Genomic DNA, 21,536 nt, shown 5'->3' with positions numbered 1-21,536 from the left:
TTGTGTATATAGGCTGTGCTACCACATAAGCCTACTTTTTCAGACTAAAAGTTGATTATTAATCTCAAATAAATTCAAGAAATCATGCGGTATAAATCTCACTCAAATCCTGTTTATGAGATCTCACCATGTGTCCATTCACCACTAGGACACTGATAGCCATCTTTACAATGGATGCTGGCTAATTTACACAGTGTAGTCCCCATTCTAGGTCACTGTCTTCCCCATAGTGCTCAATGTTACAAGTATCACTCGTCATAATTGGTGATCAGTCTTCTGTATGCTAGTCAGAAACACTAGACTGTAACGTCCACTATAGTTAAAGAAAATGTAGCTGTGTCACCTTGTTACAAAAAAGCATGATAAATCAAAAAATCATTCAAGCCAGCTGTCACCAAAGTATGCAATTTGGGAATCCAATAGAATTATTGTTGTTTTAACTACATGCTGGTTATCAGCACCTCCTACCCTCGCTGTGTGAATGTTACTATTTTTTCAAGCACCAGAATCTTCTGAACGCGGGCATAATCTTGCGGTAGAAAAGGTCCATCAAAAGATGATTTCGCTTTTTTTTCTATGCTCAACTGTATCTTTGGTTCTCCATTTGGTCTCGCCCACATAGTAATCCACACTGGTATTTTATTAAATAAATTACATGCACAATATTGGAAGTGGCGTAATGCTGAAGTTTAATCATTGCTACGGTGTAAAAGCTCTACTTTCAGTGCCACTAATTATTAATTACATTAAGAACAGGATAAACAAGGGAAAGTATCCATGGTTTTGTACTGTCAAAAAGTTTGTAGGCTCATAGAAAACCTCAGCTCAATTTGGCAGTATGCAGCCTCATCACATTTGTGCCCCAGGCTTCACAGCGACTGGGGCAACATGGTATATGCAAAGGAGGGCCATAAGCTACTTCAGACATCGAAGTAGACCAAAGTAATTATCTCCATCGACAGAAAGGCGCCTCAACAGACCAGGAGTAAAGAATGGGCAAAGACAACTAAAAAGAGCCAAAAGGAGAATAAACTACCACAAACTACCTATAAACGGATTTGCTACATGGAACCCAACAAACAGGCTACGAATGTGATCTATAGGCACACACTAAAGCAGTTACAAATTCACTGACTAAATGCATGCTGTACCTCACACTGTTCTGATACGCAATGCTAAGACAAATATTAATCATCAACTAAAGTGAAGCCAGCGTCGGTGTACATAGTTTAAAGTTAATTGCCACAAGAGACAATCTAATGGTAACAGGCGACTGTATCTGCTGGTAGAGGCATTACCTCGAACGACAGAGTTAGTGTAAAATATCACAATGTCTGGTCTACAATATTTCATAGTTAGTATGTTATTGGGTACACAAAACTCTGGGATAAAACATCAGGGCAAACAATATCAATTTATGTGAAAGCTTCCAGACATCTGCACAGAAATCAACTAAGATGCATGTCAGGATTTAAAGAAAACTACATGAAAACTAAACACAATGGTAAGATTAATTTCGCTGAACGTGCAAGGTCTAAACTCTCCAGCCATAAGGCTGGAAATTGGAATCATTTACTGGATAACCAACCCAACTTAACCTGTCTTCAGGAAACAAATCTAACACCTCAATCAGGGAACAATGAAAAACTTCAGCCAAAGATTTGGCAAGCTTCTTCACCTTCTAAGACCGCTGAGGTAGTCTTTTCACTGCAGAGAGATCTAGCATTTGCGCTCAAATGCATGATGCGGGATCCAGAGGGGAGATTCTTGACAACTAAAAGGGAAGGTTCAGGGGGCACTGCTCACAGTAGTCCATAAATATGCACCTATGACTTGACAGTGGGCAGATTTGCAGAAAGGGAAATCATTCTTATGGCAATCTTATCCTGAGCACCTCACCCTCACTAGACAGAACATCTCAGTGCACCAACACAAAGGCTATGTCCAAAAACCTGAAGAAAAAAAAACCAACGATCTAGGGATGGTGGACATATGGAGGGAACAGCACTAATATGTTAGGGGCTACTCCTTTAACTTCAATGTCCACCACACCTACTTGAAAATAGTCAGCTTCCTCATTACTAAACTGATACATACGGTACAAAAATCCACCATTCACTCAATAGTTAGATCTAATTATGCACCAATCAACATTTTAATAGAGATTAAAGGGACAAAACACCAATCATACATAGGGTCTTTTGACCCAGAGATCTTGCAAGACCCGAACCTCACACAAGATTTAGCTAAATCGAATTGAAAGGTTCCTTCAGGAAACAAACCCACAGAAAACATCTTATGATAATGGGACACATTAAAGGCGGTGTAAGAGGCAAAATCAACACAATAAAGGGGTAATAATTTAGTTTCCTTCATCTAATGCATCTTTCACCTAATAGAGGAGCTACAATAGTTAAGTCTTATTTTATGCGAGTGCTCTGACAAATCTTGACGAACTAAGAGCCGCAATGATGTAAATGGCCGATTTTACATCATAAATTGTGACCACCTGCATCTCACAGAAACGAGGTGGTCACATGCTAAACAAAAGAACCGTTGCCTAGACAACGGCTTCACACTGCAGTCTGTGTCACTGCCCTGCAGCTGCACAGTGGAGGATCATTTCTCTCTGTGTATTACAAGATTGGTTTCCTTGTAAGCACAAGTGGATTTTCTCCATGCCTTTGTGCATAATGTCATTTACAACCCACTGCTGAGTGGGCATGAACGCAGGACGTTCTGTTTTTCACCACTGACCACACCAATGAGACTCGCCCTGATGAAGGAAATAATTTCCGAAATGCATTGGCTTTTTTAGTCTAATACATGTGGATTGTGGCAACTGCTTCCTCACTAAGGATTATTAGTGATAGCTTTTTGTTTGAACTACTATGGATAAATCATTTTTGATATGAATCAGAAAGACTCATCTTCCTTTCTCTAAGAAGTATGGTATATTTTGGATACTTGAACATATCGTCGTGAATCAGATATAAATACGTGCCCATCTTGCGCCCCATATGAGAGCGGTTGTGTGACCCAGTATTATTACTTGGTCTCCAGCGTGTCTTCGAATGGAACATAACAGATAAAGAGTAAGATGACAATTAAAAAGGTGAAACTTCATAAATACCTGGGTCCAGGTGGATTAACCAGAGTCTTTTATATGACCTATTGCCCGATATGGTCACCTATGCTAAGACAACTATATATCTCCTTTAAACGAATAGGAAACATCAACATGATGAACGAATCAAAGATAATGATACTGAAACAGGGAATGGATCCAGCAGAATGCAGCTTGTACTGCCACATAGACTTAATGAATATAGACGCCAAAGTTACACAAAAGTACTGGCAAACAGATTAGAAAAATACATGCTGTGAGAAACCTGAAGGTACCCTCACCTCTACTCCACGGGCATCTTCTGTTCAGGTGACCCAGGAAGGGTCATCGTTTTTGGATCCTGACCCTGGGGGGGGTGGACTTGCGAGGGAGTATCACCTGGACAGAAGGTCCTTGGGGATTCGGACGAGAGTGCAAGAAAGCGAGACACAGTATCCGCCCCTTTCCTGACAGTGACATAATTTACCCTCCACCTATTCCCCTCCCCCTCCTGAAGTGAAGTCCAGTACTGAGAGGATGATCATCCCAAGAGTAATGCAGGTTACCTATGGAAGGTACCATTATAGTACTGGAACTGGGAAGAGGTAGCCTAAGAGTTATAGGCCTGAGGGTCAGGCACGTCCCAATAATTGGCCCGATTGGAGTCAGGCAAATGAGGAAAGTTGTGCACATCTGAAACGCCTTAAAAGGGGCACAGGTGTATAAAAGGTGGAGCTTTCCAAGTAATACAGAGAGACCGGGAAGCCAGTGTGAAGCGAGAAGACAGCACAGCTCGCAGGAAAACCGGAGGAGAATGGGACGCTGGAGGGGGGCTGCTATAAAGCACAGTCCAGGAAGCTTTAGGTTACTTCTTAGTAAGTTTACTTCAGTTTCTTAAGTTACAGTTACAAGATTAAGACATCAGGAATATAAAACATAAGACTAAAGAGACACCGGCACCCATCACCCACGGAGGGAGGGCTCAACTGATTCCACATAGAACACCATTCTCCCACTCATACATCAACATTCCACAGGCACTCAGGTGACATCATAGATCACATGACAAACCACATCAGTCCAACCAATCACTTCACAACACAGGGACACTATGTGGCAGAGTGTCAATGGATGGCGAAGGAGCAGTGTCTCCAAGGAGCCGGAGATTAAGAGCAGGGAGCCCTAGAATTCGGTGATCCCTTAGCCGTAGCTGTGACAGACTTGTTCCCCTGAAGATACTAACCTTCCAGAGGTATCTGAGGGTTAGGCAGTGAGACCCTACCTCAAATCAGTTGAGGGAAAAAAAAGAAAAAAAAAAAAAGGAACCACAGCAACTGGCGAGTTTCAAAGAGATGTGCTTAAACCCGGTGCGCGTATGAAAACAAAGGCAAGCTAAGGCCTTACATTGTATCGTAGTGCTTGCGTGCAGTCAGCATGTTGTTAAAAACCTCAGACTGAAGTAAAGTAAAAAGGCGTGAAGTTTAAACTGTTAAAAATGTAAGAGAGACTAAGCTACTGGGAACAAGACACTGACAGTGTGAACGTGCACCGGAGGGGAGCCAGCGAAGTGGGAGCATAATGCTAAGTAGGCAAACCTACATTATACCAGAAAACTTACATTTATCAGCAGAGCAAAGGTTTAGAGAGAAAGCCAGAAGAATATCTTAGAGGAAAAGAAAAGCCTGAGAATTATCAAGAACAGATAGATTTCCATCTAAGAGTCGTCATGAACTTGTGAGCCTGAAGGAACCGCCAGGGTGGCCGAGAGTAGGGAAGGACTACTGGTTGCGTGACCTGTAATAGGTGGGCAGTGCGGCCCGTTAACTGTGCCTAGACAATGGAGGTCCCAGCCCATCCAGAAGAAGGCTGCAGCTTGGGGAAGGGAACCCTTGAGCTCCATTAAAACATTTTGTTTTGTGCCGCAGATCTTGAAGTCTGGGAAGAGCCCTAAGCTCGCTTAGAACTTCTGCTTATTGTGAACCAGAACTTGCAACTTGTGTTAGAGCCCTGAGCTTCGTTGGAACATTGTGTTGGGATTTAATACTTGAAGATTGTAATTGATTATTTATAACGTGCTTAATATCCATAGGCATCTAAGCACGGACCCGGGGATCGAATCTGTGTTGCTCCGTGTCATCTTGCTTCCAAGGCAAGCACTTCGCCCCTGAGCTATCCTCCCCGAGAGCTCGGGGAAAGGGAGCCCAAGCGTCTCGAGAACATTGTCCTTTGAAACTGAACTTGGAAAAGAGAGCTAGAGACTTTTATTTTAACACTATTTTTGAGTTAGAATATCCATGCACTACATTAAGGTATTAGATTTGAGGGCGAGTCTAGGTTTTGACAGGGACTTATGTGTTGGATTTTGAACATCAATGTTCCTTAGTTTCTTTAGGTAAGGCAATCCCTACCATAGTAATAGGGCAAGTAAGGCGCTACACCCATACTGATATTTTAATAAAGGTTTTGGAAACCGTTACATTTGTTGCCCGTCATCTCTTGATACCATGCCCGTCTCACAATGCCTAATCTAATCAACAGAGATTGAGCAGGCTTCGTAAAGGCAGACAAACATTTAATGATATACAATGAAACCTATACCTAGGAGAAAAAAGTACAGAGAAGGAAGATCTCTGCCACGCTCTGAACCCTAAATGCCGAAAAGGCTTTTGGCAGGGTGAACTGGGCCTTTTTATTTAACACCATGTCAGTTATGGCATTTGGTCGTGGGTTTACTCATATGGTTGAAGCATGGCATAAAAAGCCTGTAAACCAGAGAGTCTGGTGTGCTGGTAATGTGGGACCATTGTGGTCCGTGATTGGTCCACGTGTGGTATGCCTGTATGCGAGTAGACCTCCTATTGGGTCCTCTTCGTTTTGGCACGAAGGAGATTCTGGATAACAGAAGGCTCCAAACACCCATACCAGGTCGATCTCTTGAGTTCTCACTGAACCTAGGATAGGATCCAAGCATCCTGAAACCAAGAAGCCGAGTCGAGGAACCGCTGGTGACCCGCTAGAAGGTTCGGAACCCTGAGCCCACTGTTGTCACACAGGACCCCTCTACATCTGATCGAACTTAGAAGGTCTGCAAAGGTGCTTTACCCATTTGTATAGTGGGAACTATTCACAGCACCTTCATCTTAACCTGCAAGCAAGCCTCTTCGAAGTGTTCCTGGGCCAACAAGTAAACTGACCAGCTTTAGCAGTATCTTTGCTCTAAAACCGCCTTCATTTCGAGTTGACACTTGAAACTTGGTAAGCATTGGGTCCAAAGCACTCTCCTGCCGAGTTTCGTACACCTAGGCGGCCTATGTATGGAATTAGGAGACTACGCCTGAACCCGAGTGCACGCGGTCACCGCGTCGCCCAACCGTGGTGATGAACTTCGCGGGTGCCTTGCTGCTGTGCTCGTCTGTGCCCTGAATCCTGCTGCAGTGAAACTGGCCTGATTCCTTCATCAGGAGTGGAGAAATCGTCACTGTCCTGTCACAGAAACATCGCTGTAACTGAGCCGCTGAAAGCCGCACAATTGCCGCATTTGAACATGCAACCGAAGTGGACTCGACTGCCAAAGTTTGGTCCGGAGTGTGCCTGGGGTCGGTGAGTACTTGCAACCCTTACCAGTGGCACTAGCGCATCCATCAATTTTTACACAGGAGTGTCCCCTGAGGGCCACTCACCTTTCCACAGGTAGCCTGTTCTACCATCCTATTCCCAATTCCTGAAACCTGTTCTGCCCTCTTGGGAGCACCTCCTTGAATAGTGGGAACTTATTCTTCATCACCTCACCCACCTTCCTGAGTCGCTACAGCCCCTGCAAGAGACCCAGTTTTCGATCTACCGCACCAACGCGTGTACCTGCATTCAAAAATACTTTTGACCGCCAGGCTTCACCCTTCATAGGGAATTGGACTGCCTCTTACTTAGGGATTGATTGATGAAGAACTGCCTAAAATCTATTTGCACTGTTTGCTCCCTTTCTTCATAGGTTGTGCACCCATTTTGTGCACTATTCCTTTAGGCCACTTGGTAACTGTATATATGTTTCATAGTAGTGTTGTATAGGTGTGAAGTATTACTGTTGATATTTGCTTTGTGTTTGATTTTAAAGGCCTTGAATAAATGTATATGTATTTTTGATATATACACACCTGACTGGGAGTGATTTGTAGTGTCCTTTACTGTGTGTGCTCATTGTGGGCTTTTAGTCACCCTCACCCCTCCTGAGACCTCGTCTTAACCGCTGCCAATGCTACCTTGATTGGTCTGGCTTGTCCAGAATATTACCCAGTTCCAAGAAGCTAGGCTGGACTTCTGAACCTCTGTCCACCAGGTCAGAGTTCAGAAGTCCACCTTAACACAGAGCCCTTTTTCTTAGATGGTTATACCATTCTTTATGGCCAAGCTATTCCTTCTGTTAAGGGTAGAGCCCATTAATAAACACTTACACCGGCCCTAGCAGATCCCACTATGTTCTCTCAGCGGTATTCCAGATTACTTCTTCCTCCCTTTTCAAAATCCTTCTTTGAAATATTTACGACCCCCCACCCCCTTTGGGCCTTTTTACAGATGAAATTTCAAGGATCAAAGGTTTATTCCATTTGTTTGAGTGAAACCCCATGGGAGGGTTAATAATCGCAGGAGACCTAAATATAAAATACCTGCATTTACCGGAATGCAATCTATGCACTAGAAGACAGAAATGGAATCAGTTACTCGATTCATTTGATTTGGAATGCTTAGCCTTTACACTGAAGGATCCTAATATGAAGACTTATACCTGGTCTAAATGTATGAGCCATTTGCATATAGATTATGTTATTGTCAATACTGCTGAAATTAATAGATATCGTCCTATAAATTTAGGAGAGAATTATGCGACCATAGCATCTTATCCTGGCAGATCGGCATCCCCATACTGTCTAGACCCAACCGTCTCCGGGGAAGGCTTGAAGTGAATAGTCAGGGTAATCGCCTCATATGGACTGCCAACAAAGTCAAAGAAATAAATAAATTGGCTGTTGGCGAATAGTAAATCCTTAATGTTACAATTGAAGCAAAATAATTGGCAGATGGATACCCTGGCGCAAATCAAAGTCCTGTATTCATCTGGAGGAGTCAAAATCCTCTGTTAAATGCTATAAATCGCATATAAATCCTTAGGACTTCCTGATCCATGAAGAAAAGAAAGCCTACATGAGAGCTAGGGCCTGCGTATGGGGCGATGCCTCTTTGAAAAAAGCTCAGAAAAATATTAAAATTACAAACTTGAGAACACCACATAAGAATTGGCTTTGCCAACACAAACAAGCAATCACAGAATAGTGCAAAATTGCTACTATTTCTTGGATTACTTAAATCCCAGAAGAAACATACATTTTGGCTACGCTTAAATGAGGGCAAGACTACCGCTAACTCAATGAAATTAAATCCCATTGCCTCCACAGGCAGGGTTCACTAGATCAATAAACTGTATTTTACCATGGAAGATGCTCTACCCTCGGACAAATTATCAGAGGTTTCTCCAACGTTATGGACTATGACATTGAGGATACAAGAAATATCATCATTAAACTGAAGCCTGCAGGTGCTCCGGGAACCAAACATACTTTACAGAGTTGACCTGGATTTTTGGTCAGAAATCCTCTATATCGTATTGAGGTCAATACAGGCTACAGGTATAATTCCCGATACATGGCACAACTCCATACTTATCTGCATTTTTTAAAAAAAAGGCAATAAACTAGATCCTGTTAACTATCGCCTATTAGCGATGCAGGACAAGTCAGAAAATATTTGCCTCAATACTGTTATGAAAACTAGCAAAAAGGGTAAATGAAAAAGCGCTACTAAAATCATTCCAATTGGGTTTTTTGGTAAAAAATCCTATTGATACAATATTTCATTTCAAATACTAAATTGAGCAAAAGGTAGAGACCTTTATTGCTGCTACATAGACTATAGTCTGGCTTTTGATAGTGTATCTCGCCCACTTTTATGGTCTAAACTTGAGAAATTGGGAATAGATCTCTGTTTATTATACTATATTAAGGGACTATACACTAATACTTCAGTCTCTATACGTATAGATCAAAGGGGTGAAATGACTAACCCTTGTAGTACCAATCGCGGTTTGAAACAAGGTTGTGCTCTAGCTCCCATTTTATTTAACCTATATATGGCAGGCCTCCATCTTGCTGCAAGTACAACCCAGACTTTTCCTCCTAAAATAAATGGTATTCCCATAAGCTGGCTTGCGTACGCGGACAACACTGTCCTATTTGACTTAACTCCAATAGGGCTACAAAGATCGATCACTGTACTTGCCTTATAACGCAAAAGATAGTTATATGACCATTAACACTAAAAAGACCATGGTCATGATCTTGAATGGTACCGCTTCAAGGAAACCCAAATTTACCTGGAAATTAAATAACATTCTTGAGATAGTTGATCATTATTGGTATTTGGGTTTTAATATTACAATGAACCCTATTATATCATGCAGAAATGAGTGTCCCACCTATTTGGAGAAAATAGTCAGCAGCAAAACATATTGGTAAAAGCGGGGGCTCCAATATTCTGGCTCTGTTGGAGGTATACAAGGTAAGCATTATACTAAGTCAAACATACAGTTTGGCATCTTTGCCTTAAACCCATGTCACCTGGTTAAGCAAAATAGAAGGGAAACTTAAGTAGTATTATACATCTCCCCTCCTCTACCCCAGATGAAGCTTTGAGGCTAGAATATGGCCCCAGTTCACTTCAAATTAGGCAGTCCAAAGTACATTGCTGTATTTAAAAATATTGCCTAGTAAACTTTACACCAATAAACTTAACTATGATGGGTTCTGCGGACCACTTAAAGCAGAACAATGAGTTCCAGGTGAAACTGAGGTCTTTCACTATTGATTACTTGTCCAGTTTAGAAATCACATTGGAAGAAGCACTGTCAACCCCTTTTATAGTGCTAACATTGAAATGAAAGGCCAAAATGAGATTATTAGGAACATTGAAAAACGTTCCAACACTAGTAGATACACAGAATATTCCACTCAGGGTTTTATGGCTCATATACCTTTCTCCTACTTATCCAAGTTATGTTTGAAAACGCTAAAGCATTTCATTATATGGCTTTGCCTCAAATTATTGGAAACTATGGATCAAATCGCTTCCATGACAACCGGCCGCAACAACAAGGAAGCAGAGTCAGCTGATTCGCGCGTCGCAGCCTGCAGCCCCTCCTCTCCCGCTTTAAAGGGAGAGGAGGACTGCCGCCAGGCAAAGCCGCCACTTGGCGAAGACCCACGGACAAGGCCTCCAACCCTCTCTGCAGCTCTCCGCTGCTCGAGGGCGCAGATGGCGCCCCTACGCTCTGCTAAACCTGCACAAGGTAAGGCCAACAGCCTCAGTGCTGTTACCCTGCTAGTATTCGCACGGCCTCCATTGTACAACAGCAGGAATGCGCGACTACGGTCTCGCACCCAGCCCACCAACCCCATCAGCCTCACCCCTACCTTCGGTTACCGAAATGCTAGGCTGGGCATAAGAAGCCAGCCGCCAGCACCCATGTGCGCTGCCACCAAACGCACCCTGAGCCCCAGGGTTGCCCAGCACTAGTGTGCCACGACACGACAGGTTATCAAGGGTCGTACCAACAAACAACACCTCACGGTCAACAACCCTACCAACAACATTAACTTTGCTCCTCAATATTCACCCCTTTGTCCTACTGCACCCATGGACACAGCACACACCACTGGCGCCCCCTCTGCCACAATTGATATTGTGCAGCTCACTGATGTTTCTATGCCTATTAATCCTATTGCTGGCGCACCCCTGACTACACCACCTAGTACTTCTGACCCTCCATCACCCACTAGCCCACCCGCCACCATGCCTCCCTCTACCTACACGCTAAGCTGCGCCCTGCTCAATGTCCGCTCCGTACCAGCTCACGCCCTCGACATGAACGACCTGCTTATAAACAACAAGTTCGACCTCCTCATCCTTACGGAAACCTGGCTGAATGAAAGCTCAGACCCGGCCCTATCACTGGCCATCCCATCTGGATATTCCATCTTTAGGAAAGACCGCACCTCTCAGAGAGGGGGAGGCGTTGCCCTCATTGCCAGAGACACCCTTAACATCAGAGAAGTTGAAGGCATCCTTGACAGCAACAGCAACTACCTCCCTCTAAAAATCAATGTCTCACCCAACTGCACTATATTCATGCACATTGTCTACAGACCCCCAAGCCATGCACTGACTTCCATGACACCCTTATCCCCGCACTGTCTTACAACATCAAAAAGACCTCACAGGTTCTACTCCTGGGTGACCTCAACCTAGGGCTGAACGACCCCAAAGACTCCCCTGCGAAACACCTCAAGAAGGCACTCTCCAACCTCAGCTTTGCGCACTCCATCTCTCCCCCCACGCACATCAAAGGGTGCACCCTTGACTGGATCAGCCACCACAACTGCTCCCTCCTCATCACGGCCAACACCCCTATCCCCTGGTCCGGCCATCACTACATCCAATTCAACCTCAGAACCAATTAAGTGGCTCTCTCTCCGCCATTACCGTGCCTCGCTACCTACGCCAGGAGCTCACACCTTCTCACAGTCGAGAACCTAGCACTTTACCTCCTTAACCCAGCCCTTCAGGCCCCCTCCTCGAATAACCCTGATACCTTAGCTGACACCTTCAAGGATGTCATCACGTCAGCCGTGGATGCCATTGCTCCCCTGACTCTCAAAAAAGCTAAGAAAGCCAAACATGCCAATAAATGGTTCTCCAAAGAATTCCTTGACCAACGTGCGCAAAAGAGGATGGCACTATCCACCTGGAAAGCTAACCCCTCCGAAGCCACTAAACAGAAGTTCAAAGCCATCTCCAAATCATACAAGACCAACATCACTCTGGCAAAGGCTGCTTCCGTTAACACTCGGATCCCTGACGCCAATTCAGGATCTAAGGAACTATTCACCATCTTTATGGAACTCGAAAAACCTTCTGCCCACCCCCTCCTCAGTCGTCAAAGATGACAAGAGGTGTAACAGCATTCAATCTGCCATGCTAGAGAAGCTCAACACCCTCCAAACAAAAATTTGTGGCCACCAAAAAGCCCTCTCCCACATTATAGTGAACATGCACGCCAAGCCACCCACCAAGACCACGTCATCCCCACTGTTCGAATTCAAAATCATCACTGAGCAAGAGGTCATAACCCTGCTCAACTCTATTAAACCTTCCAATTGCAAAGGTGATGCCTTCCCAGCCAGCCTCATCAAAGACTCTGCACCTACCCTAGCCCCCTTCCTTACAGCCTTTATCAACTCCTCCTTCCAATCAGGCCATGTCCCATCTGGACTTAAGGAAACATGGGTACACCCACTCCTCAAGAAACCCTCACTCGACCCACCCATTCCAGGGAATTACAGGCCCATCATGACTTTACCATTCCTGCTCAAAATTTTGGACAAAGCAGCCTACCTGCAAGTCCAAAGGTTCCTAGAGGACAACCGTCTCCTCGGCCTGTGGCAATCTGGGTTCCGCCCCTGACATGGCACTGAAACGGCCCTCCTAGACCTAAAGAACCAAATGGATGATCTCAGAGATGCAGGAAAACCTGCCCTCATACTGCTCCTTGACCTCTCCGCAGTGTTCAACTTGGTTGACCACAATACCCTGTGTCACCACTTAGCCACCCAAGCCAACTTCTCCCCTAAAGCCTGCCAGTGGATCACCTCCTTTCATCTTTTCTGAAGTTGCCGCCGCCACCCCTAGCCTCCTCACCTGCGGTGTCCCTCAGGGATCCTATATCGCACCCACACTCTACAACCTCTTTACTAGGCCCCTGTTTAGCATCCTGAACTCCCTTGGTATCTCATATACCAACTATGCGGACGATACGCAGGTACTCATCCCACTCACGGGCGACTACCTAGCAGACACTAACACCCTCACCTCTATCTACTCCACCATCCAATCCTAGATGGCGGAGAATTGGCTCTGCCTCAATAGCGAAAAGACCGAACTCCTCCTCATTGGGCCACCCTTCACTCTCGGTAACCTCGGGGAGCAGTACGCCTCCTTCACTATTGATAACATTCCAATCAAGGTCTCGAACCATGTTAAGACACTCGGAGTCTACCTTGACTCCGACCTGTCGATGGATAGACAGGTCAATGCTATTGCTGCATCCTCGGCCTACTATTCCAAAGTCCTCAACGCAGCCAGGCCCTTCTTGGCCCGTCAAAGTTGCCTCACGATTGCCAGGGCAATCATCGGGTCAAGACTAGACTACTGTAATGCCCTTCTCGTGGGGACATCCAACAAAAACCTGGTCAAACTCCAGCTAGCCGAAAACAATGCACTAAGGGCAGCCACCGGCACCGCAAGAAGAAACCACATCACCGAAATCAGAAGGCAAGCACACTGGCTCCCTGTCAAAGAGAGAATTGTCTTTAAAACTCTGGCTCTCACCCACAAATGCCTTCACGAACTCCCCCCCCCCCCCCCCACCTGACTAACAGAATTTTCAGGCACACCGCCACGAGACCTCTCAGAGCCCATTATGCCAATTTAATTGTTACGCCCACTACACGCAAAGTGCACGCTGGGGGCTCCAGCTTCCCCACCCAAGCAGCCACGCATTGGAACACTCTGCCACCTCACATAAGACTCATGGAGTCCCACCTAGCTTTTCATAAGGCTATCAAAACCAGACTTTTTGTCCAACCTGAATCTGTATCATCCACTGCATTATTGCCTGACAATCTGTAACTAAGAGCCCTCCTGGCACCTGTCTGTAATCTTAAATCTGCGTATTCTCTGTAACAGCGCCTCGATGCCTTATGGGCTGCAAGTGCGCATAACAAATGTAAATAAATAAATTGGCAGCATGGTGCGGTATATACCCCATGAAGCCTGTCGGTGTTGACTATGCTGTAAAGCTGTAGAAACAAGCATACATGTTTTGACATCCTGCCAAAAGATGGAGAGCCACTATAAAAGAGGGTACTCTAATATTTGTATAGATTTCATATTGATTGACCCAGATCAGTTTTCGAATACTTTGGTTAGAGTCGATTCAGTTGTTGTTACTTTAGTCTTTTATGTGTGGACATTTTTTTTTAAGTTTATGGAATGATTAAGATCTTTTTTCTTTTTATATATGTCTCTGTTGCACATGAACGGCTTATTTGTAGACATGAAAGTTGTTTTTTTTCCTTTTAACTATAATGTGTTTTAACCATGTATTAATTAAGTTTTTATTGCGTTTAAGGCTAGTTTGATAGCCAAATTACACATTAAAGAATACAATAAATTACAAAAGGAGGGTGAAGAGAGCTCTGCTGGCAAGAGGAATGCATCATGAGCTGCGCTTTCATTGACATGGGTAACTTAAATAGCTAGTTTTGCAACACAAGTGTGAATTCAATTAGCAAACCCACAGAATTGCATTGCAAATTGCTATGCACCACTGCTTAGTGTATACCTTAAACACAAACACACACTTGTAGTGCATACTCGTACAATGCACACAAGTATTACAACATTCAGACTCAATCATGTAACCGTACAAAAAAGACCCAACAACCACTTAAAAGTGTACAAACATCAGAAATACTAATGTTACAGTAACAAACTTTTAATAAATGTATTAATAAAGTTTACTTATAAGCATACAATATCCAGCAATGGCTATTAGGTGGTGATGTGGAATGTGTGACTGGCACAAATGTACTCGGGTGAAAGGTTTCTTTCCCAGCCTTTTTAAACCCACCAAAACGTTCCTGGTGTATTGTATACCCCAATGCTCCATCCACAAAGCTGTCAGTAGTATACTGAATGGATGATCCCTAATAAGGGTGAAACCACATATGAAGTTGTCCTGACAGCCTTTCAAAATGTCTATCTTGGGTTGATTAAGCTATATATAAAGTAGCACTGCCCTCTAAAATAACGACATTCCCTGGAGAAACAGGCTCACATTTGGGATAATTTGCATACCTACAATGCCTTGCTCATGTGGTTCAGAACAGGAGGAGACCTTCCAGCAAAAGCTACGAAGGTGGCATTATAGAACTTGTGATTTGGCTCAAATAGACTATGCTACTTTCACATTTCAGGTGAAAGTTTTTTTCACAACTTTTTAAGCCCGCCATAACGTTAATGCAGTATTAAAAAAAAAATTCACAACTTATTATTTCCATTTTAGAGCAAAAATAAAATATTGCAAATCAAAAACAGGGTGAAGGTTATCATATTTGATTTTAATATATTTGTTTATGTATTAATAAAGTTGAATATGTTTTTACCTATCGTTATTATTTCTGTTTGTGGACTACGTTTTTGTTAGTTTAAGTATTTTTTTCAAAGTATATATATTTGTTTCCCCCTTTTTAATTATCTTTCAGTAACTTTAGGAGCACGAGTCAAGTTATCACTTACTTCGCTATATAAATTCTGATTCATCTTTACTTAATTGAAACACATGTAGTTGTGACATGCAGTATTAAGTGGAAATGAGTTGTGCTTAAATTACATTTCAAATGAGGGTGAGAGCCGACGAGTGGATTAATGCGTAAAGCCAGTGTCAAAAACCAGAGTCGCTCTTTTCTTTTGACGAAAATATATGAACGGTAAAATATATTTAGAAGTGCCTTATTTTGCAAATAAACAATCATTTCTTCCATAACCTTCGTTTCAGATTAAAAGAATAGTTAGTTAATCGACGGTCCAGAATTAGTAGGAGAATATTTTTATTTATTTAAATGAGGTACTGTGTTAAGCGGGACTTCTTGCAAGTTCCTGGTGGTGAATCCCTGTTTAAGGTTGTCTTTCAGTTAGCCTATGCAGAACCCACTCTGCTCACCTCCTGTGTCTCCAGTTCACACCTCGCATGCTGCTCCCCTGATAGCCGGGCTGGAAAAGCTGTGTGAGGCAGCAGGACAGTGTCTCGGTAGCGACCATTCTCTGCCTGCTGCTCGCCAGTCACGCTTCTCGTCCACGGTCTCCCCAGCAATAGCAGCCGGGGCCGCCCCCATCTCAACAGAGAGCCCAACATACTTCTCCTCGCGGAAGGGCAATGCAGGGCACAGGAGCCGGGTAGAAACAGCAGCACTTCCTCCCAAAGTACGAGCCGGGCCCAGGGACAATCCGCGTTCACTGCGCAAGCGCATCAAGCACATTGTGGAGAACTTCGGTACACTTGTCAGAATCGACATCTTTTACCGTGCATAGGCAACTCTCTGTGAAAATGTTTGAACAAGGTGGAAAACAGAAAATGACTCGAAAAGTGTTCAATACTTTCTTACCTAATAAGTTGAGGTCAGTTAATAAAGAAAACGCAAATGTGTTTGCACCTCGGATGAAGTGGTTAACTACATACATGCAAAGGCTTAGGAACCAGGGGGAAGGAAGGGGATAGATATCCCCTCCACGTTTCTGAGTGGGGGGATACATTAGGATGTGTCCCCGCCCCCCCCCACATATCAGAGCTGTGTCTTGCAGGTAGATTGCCAGCATGGGTAACGGATGGCGGTTTTTATTTTTAAGTGCATTCTAGAGCCACATGTTGTTACCATGTCCTTCACAGCCTTTACAAAACAGTCTATCCATCTGCTGTCCTGACAGTTGTATCCTACTATCTGTGTGAAGGGTAAAGGAGGGGTTGTTAGACAAGGGGCTTCTTTGCAGTGACTGAACGAGTGCAGGTTGGCTGAAAACCATATAGTTTATTTAGACTGTGGTGTCCACATAAGATGGCTCAGCTGGTAGAGTGCTCAGCTGGTAGAAAGCTCTACTGGAGTGTGATTTGCACTGCAGGTTTGAATCCCGGCAAAAGCAATTCAGCCTTTAATTTTTCTGAGGTTGACACATAGCTCTCAACTCACCCGCTTTTGGTGGGTGTCACCCGCCTTGCAAAGGGCTGACTCACTCGCCAAGCCTCCTGCACGCCCATTCATTCCTTGACAATAAAGGAGTACCATCTACGGTTGGGTGATAATTGTATGTAAACATGTTCTTTGCACAGCGCTTCAGCGAAAGTGCTATATAAATAAATCATATAACAATATACATTGTTCTCTCACAATTTAAATTGCTTTTCTGGATATCTAAAAAACGTTTATACATTTTTTAACTTAGCCCCAACAGAAAACAGTACCTGGTGTAACTGTACATTTTTCTACTAGCATGAAATATTTCATTTGTGCACTTTGTCTATTAATGGGATTAGGGTTTGGCATGTTTCTTTCAATAGAAACTACACTTTGTAATAGTGTATGTTCACTGAATAAACTTCTATATCTTTTCCATTTTACTTTGTTACATACAGTTCTGTATGCAGAATTAATAATAATCTATTATCTGATGAAGAAAAGATAAATCTCAGCTTTCTTCTGTGTCTTTTTAAGTAAAAATAAGTGTTGAAATCTCTGACCTCAAAAGACTTTGAGCCAGAATTTCATAAAGTGAAGCAAGTAAAATATGCAAAGGAGGTGCCTTTTTCCTTGCCCCACTTTAGATGGCCTGCATATTTCTTGAGGACTGTGCAGCGGCTCAAAATGCTTTGGACAGCCCGCTTACATACATAAGTCATGAGCGCATTCATGACTCTAATGTATAAATCGGTCCTTTAGCACCCAGTTGGAGGAGTGTATTTCACAGTCATAGGTACATATTTTTATTTTGTTTTCTTTATTTTATTTGTTAAAGTGCGGACCTAGCTTGAGAGCAGCAGAGTGCTCTACAATGTGTTAACAGTAGCACGTTTTTAGTGCATCTGTATCTGCGTCAATCGGGATTTGTCCTTGGCCAGCTGTAGTTGAAAATGCCACATTTTTAGAGATTTCCACAAATTCGAGAATTATGCAGGCATTCCGATTCACTACTGGGATTGAGTTCCACAGGCTGAGTGTGGGACAAGAGAAGAATGGTTTGTGGGTCCACTCTTTGGGGATGAGTTATGATTCGAGCCGGTTGGTCAATTTGCTGCACAAGGAGCACGTGCCACCAAATAGCTGGCACTAAGCTGCTAGGTACGCTGGTGTGCTACTCGTGACTGCTTTGTAGATGATACATGCCGTCGTTAACAGTATCCTGGCCTGGAGGGGATGCCAATCTAGTTTGTGCAGGATTTAGTCAAATTTCCACACACCCATAATAAGATGTGTTGCAGCGTGGCACACTGCTTTTAAGGGAGCAAAGTGAGCAGCTGGGAGCCCTTTCAGAAGGTAATTTACCCCATCAATGTGCAAGACCACAAGGTTACCTGCACTACTCTCCGGATGTCCTGAAGTGGGATGAATGGTTGGATTTTGCAAAGGGTGGAGATTTGGAGCCAGGCCATTTGGGCCTTATTGTCTATGTATTGTATTATACTTGTCATTTGTATAGCACCAGATTTACCATTAGTATAGTTTAAATGCGCTGTTAGTGGGAATGCCCTTGGAGGATTGAAGTCCAGAGTGTTGGTGGTCTTGGTGTATAATTATGATGCATGTGGGCATTTAACGGAAAAGGCTTAGCAGGGCTGGCCATGCTCCGATAGAAAAGCAACCCATGCCGTCAGGCATGTGGATGGGTGCTGGGAAGAATAGGGGTGGCGTCAATGCTAGTGACTCGCTATGTCTTCAGCATGCCCAAATTTATCATAGGACTGCACCGCATTCTGCTGTCAAGTGGTGTTGAGGCGTAGTCGGGTGTAGGTAGGTGGAAAATGTATGTCAACAGCACAACCAGATTGTTGTCATATTCCTTGCTCTATACTGATGTGTGTGGTTAAATGTGTCTGTGGACAGTGGAGTGGTGTATTATACATACCATTGGCGCCAATTGGAGGCGCTTTGATGTTAGGCCGCCCGCTCTGGTATTTGGCTTCTTCTGTTGGTTCTCGCAGCTGTGACAGAAACAGTTAGCAGTAACAACAGTCTATGTTCCAACTAATTGCCACATTCTTCTATGTGGGTTAGTGGTCTAGGGGCACCATCCCACCCACTATCTCCCCTGTATAACAGTCCAGCTTTCAGGAAGAAAAATGGTCCCCCCTTTTTTCTACCCTTCTTTTTCGGGTAAAATCTGAAGGAAAGGTTCAGCAGTCTGCTGTCAATCGGGGAGCCTAAGGATTTTGCTGAATCTGAGAGTTGCGGATCAACTCCTTGTAGGTGCATATGAATGAGCTATTGTTGGACAACTTGTTGTTAAGAGGTGGGACCACAAGGGATGAATTGTGTCTTGGATGGGTTAAGATTAAAGTAGGTAGTCAACCTCCAGGAATGGATGATGGATTGGTAATTGCTGAGACAATTGAAGCCCTGTGGGCTTTTTATTCTCATGTACAACTGAGTATCATCCGCATATTGGTGGATCGCTATATTTGGATGTTTGAGGAGTGTGCCCCAAGAATCCATGTAAAGGTTAAAAAGGATCAGTGGGAGGATGGAGCCTCGGGGGACTCCGCAGGAGACTAGGTGTAGGTTACAACACAATATGTTAATCTGGATGGCGAAGTATCTGCTGAAGATGTTGGAGGTAAACCAATTCAGGGCTGTGCCAGAGAATCTCATCCTGTTGACAAGAAGAGAGAGGAGGCATAAGACACCCTTATCCAAGATTTGGATGGCATCATCTTCCACCTGGATGGTGACTCTCTCGATGCTACACTCGGGGGCTTGGGGAGACCCTGACGGACAGTCATATAGATGTGTTGTTTTTTGATTCTGGCGGGTAGTTGTTTAGCGACTACTTTTCCCAACATTTTGCCAGTAAACAGGAGGCTTGTAATGGGTCGCTAGTTGGCCAGGTCGTCTGGGCCTAGGGTCTTTTTATTCAAAATAGATTGTATGAAACCAGTTTTCATGGTGTCCGTGAGGCATTAATGATGCAGAGGAGTGTGTTGAGCCCATCAATTGTTTAATGATGGAGGCAGGGATGATATAGTCAAGTAGATTTGAGGATCGCAATTGTTTTTGGGATGTCTGGGTGAGGGAGAGGAGACAATTTGTTCCAAAGGGGCAGCGTGTGCTTGGATGCAGGGGGCTAATACTGTGTGAGGTTGAGTAAATGATCTGTCATTATGTCTATTTTTTTTAAACCAATAGTTGATTCTGTCCCATTATTGCTGAGTTGGAGATCGAAGGTTGGTGAGCACTCCAGGGTTAAGATTTTTGTGCCACCATTTCTCTGCGGATCTGATTGAGAATTTGTAGGAGGTGAGCACTGGGGTGTACCAAAGGGCGGATGGTTCGGTCATAGCACAGCTGGTTTTTAGGGGGGCATGAGTGTCCACCAGTTTCATAGCAACGTTTTTGACTATTTCTAGGAGGACCAAGGTATTCCCTGTGGTGGGGAAGTCTGCAAAGTTTTCTTCTAGATTGTTGACCGGTAATGTTTTGCATGTGAGTGGGTGTTTAGTTAGATCTTTGTGGGCTGTAGTCCAGCGGGCTTTCGATACAGGGATGGCGCTGTGGTCAGTGCAGTCGAGTGGGATAGGGTCTGTGCAGGTGACAAGGGTATATGATGTAAAGACTAAGTGCAGGGTGTTGCCTTCGTTATGTATGGGGAAGAGGCCAATTTGCTGAAGACCTGGACTGGGAGAGAGACAGCAGTGAGCTGCCTGCACGACAAACCAGCAGAATGAACAAGCAGTGCCAAACAGCACAGAACAAGGGACAGTAGGCCAGCCTTCCTGACAATGCGAAGCAGACCCCTCAGTAGGTCAGTGACTTCTGTGCCCCATTCAAAGTGGACATCGAGAGTGCCCTTACTTGCCAGCAGGCCATGGATCAGCAAACCGGCATGAGCAAAGTCCATAAAGCCACTGAGAATAACTGGGACATTAACTTTATTTTCAAGGCACCAGAATTTCCTATGCACAGCAGCCACATATACAAAAAAGGGGTGGTGTGTAAGACCCCTTTTTTGTGTTTGTCCATCTGTAGCAACTTCCTTGGGGAAAGGAAAGCTAGCGGCTGGCTGGGGAACTAGGTGAGGAAGAGCCAATGGAAAGGGAGGGTCAAATGGGGCACAGGAAACAGAAAGTGTGTGTGATTTGGGTGAGGTCAAGGGTGGAGATGGAGGACCACCAAGTGACCAATTGGAGGAAGGACATTGTAGAAGAATGTATGAGAATTGCTGATGGACTGGACATGGTGAGGCATTGGTTGGTGAGAGAAGGTCATGTGGTTTGAGTATGCTTTCAAGATGTATAAGTGATGGGGAAAGTGGAGGTGATTGGGGAAATGAAAGGAGAGTGTATGTGATAAAAGGTGTGGGTGGGAAGTAGTAATATGGAAAGAGTGTATTAGTAGCATTGTAGAGGAGCATCTGGACGCATTTTCCCTAACTCCCGACCAACCTCTCCACCGTCATACTGGAAAAGCAGAAGAAGGGGCCTGTGTGAGATTCCATGTGTTAT

General features: G+C 44.1%; 1 protein-coding gene across 1 annotated transcript in view; it reads right to left on the bottom strand.

The window, feature by feature from the left end:
* The window catches only part of IARS2 (isoleucyl-tRNA synthetase 2, mitochondrial), a 1,527,005-nt gene extending 1,510,684 nt beyond the window's left edge, over positions 1 to 16,321 (bottom strand). Inside the window, exon 1 of the mRNA XM_069608590.1 lies at positions 15,993 to 16,321. Coding sequence (XP_069464691.1) covers positions 15,993 to 16,184 — 192 coding nt within the window. The 5' untranslated portion in view covers positions 16,185 to 16,321. The remainder of the gene's footprint in view (positions 1 to 15,992) is intronic.
* Between the last annotated feature and the right edge of the window lie 5,215 nt (positions 16,322 to 21,536).

Source organism: Ambystoma mexicanum, chromosome 4q, assembly GCF_040938575.1.
Source record: "Ambystoma mexicanum isolate Mex_15411 chromosome 4q, UKY_AmexF1_1, whole genome shotgun sequence".
NCBI lineage: Eukaryota > Metazoa > Chordata > Amphibia > Caudata > Ambystomatidae > Ambystoma > Ambystoma mexicanum.
The sequence above is the reverse complement of the archived record's forward strand: the minus strand, read 5'-3'. Positions and strand labels throughout refer to the sequence as shown.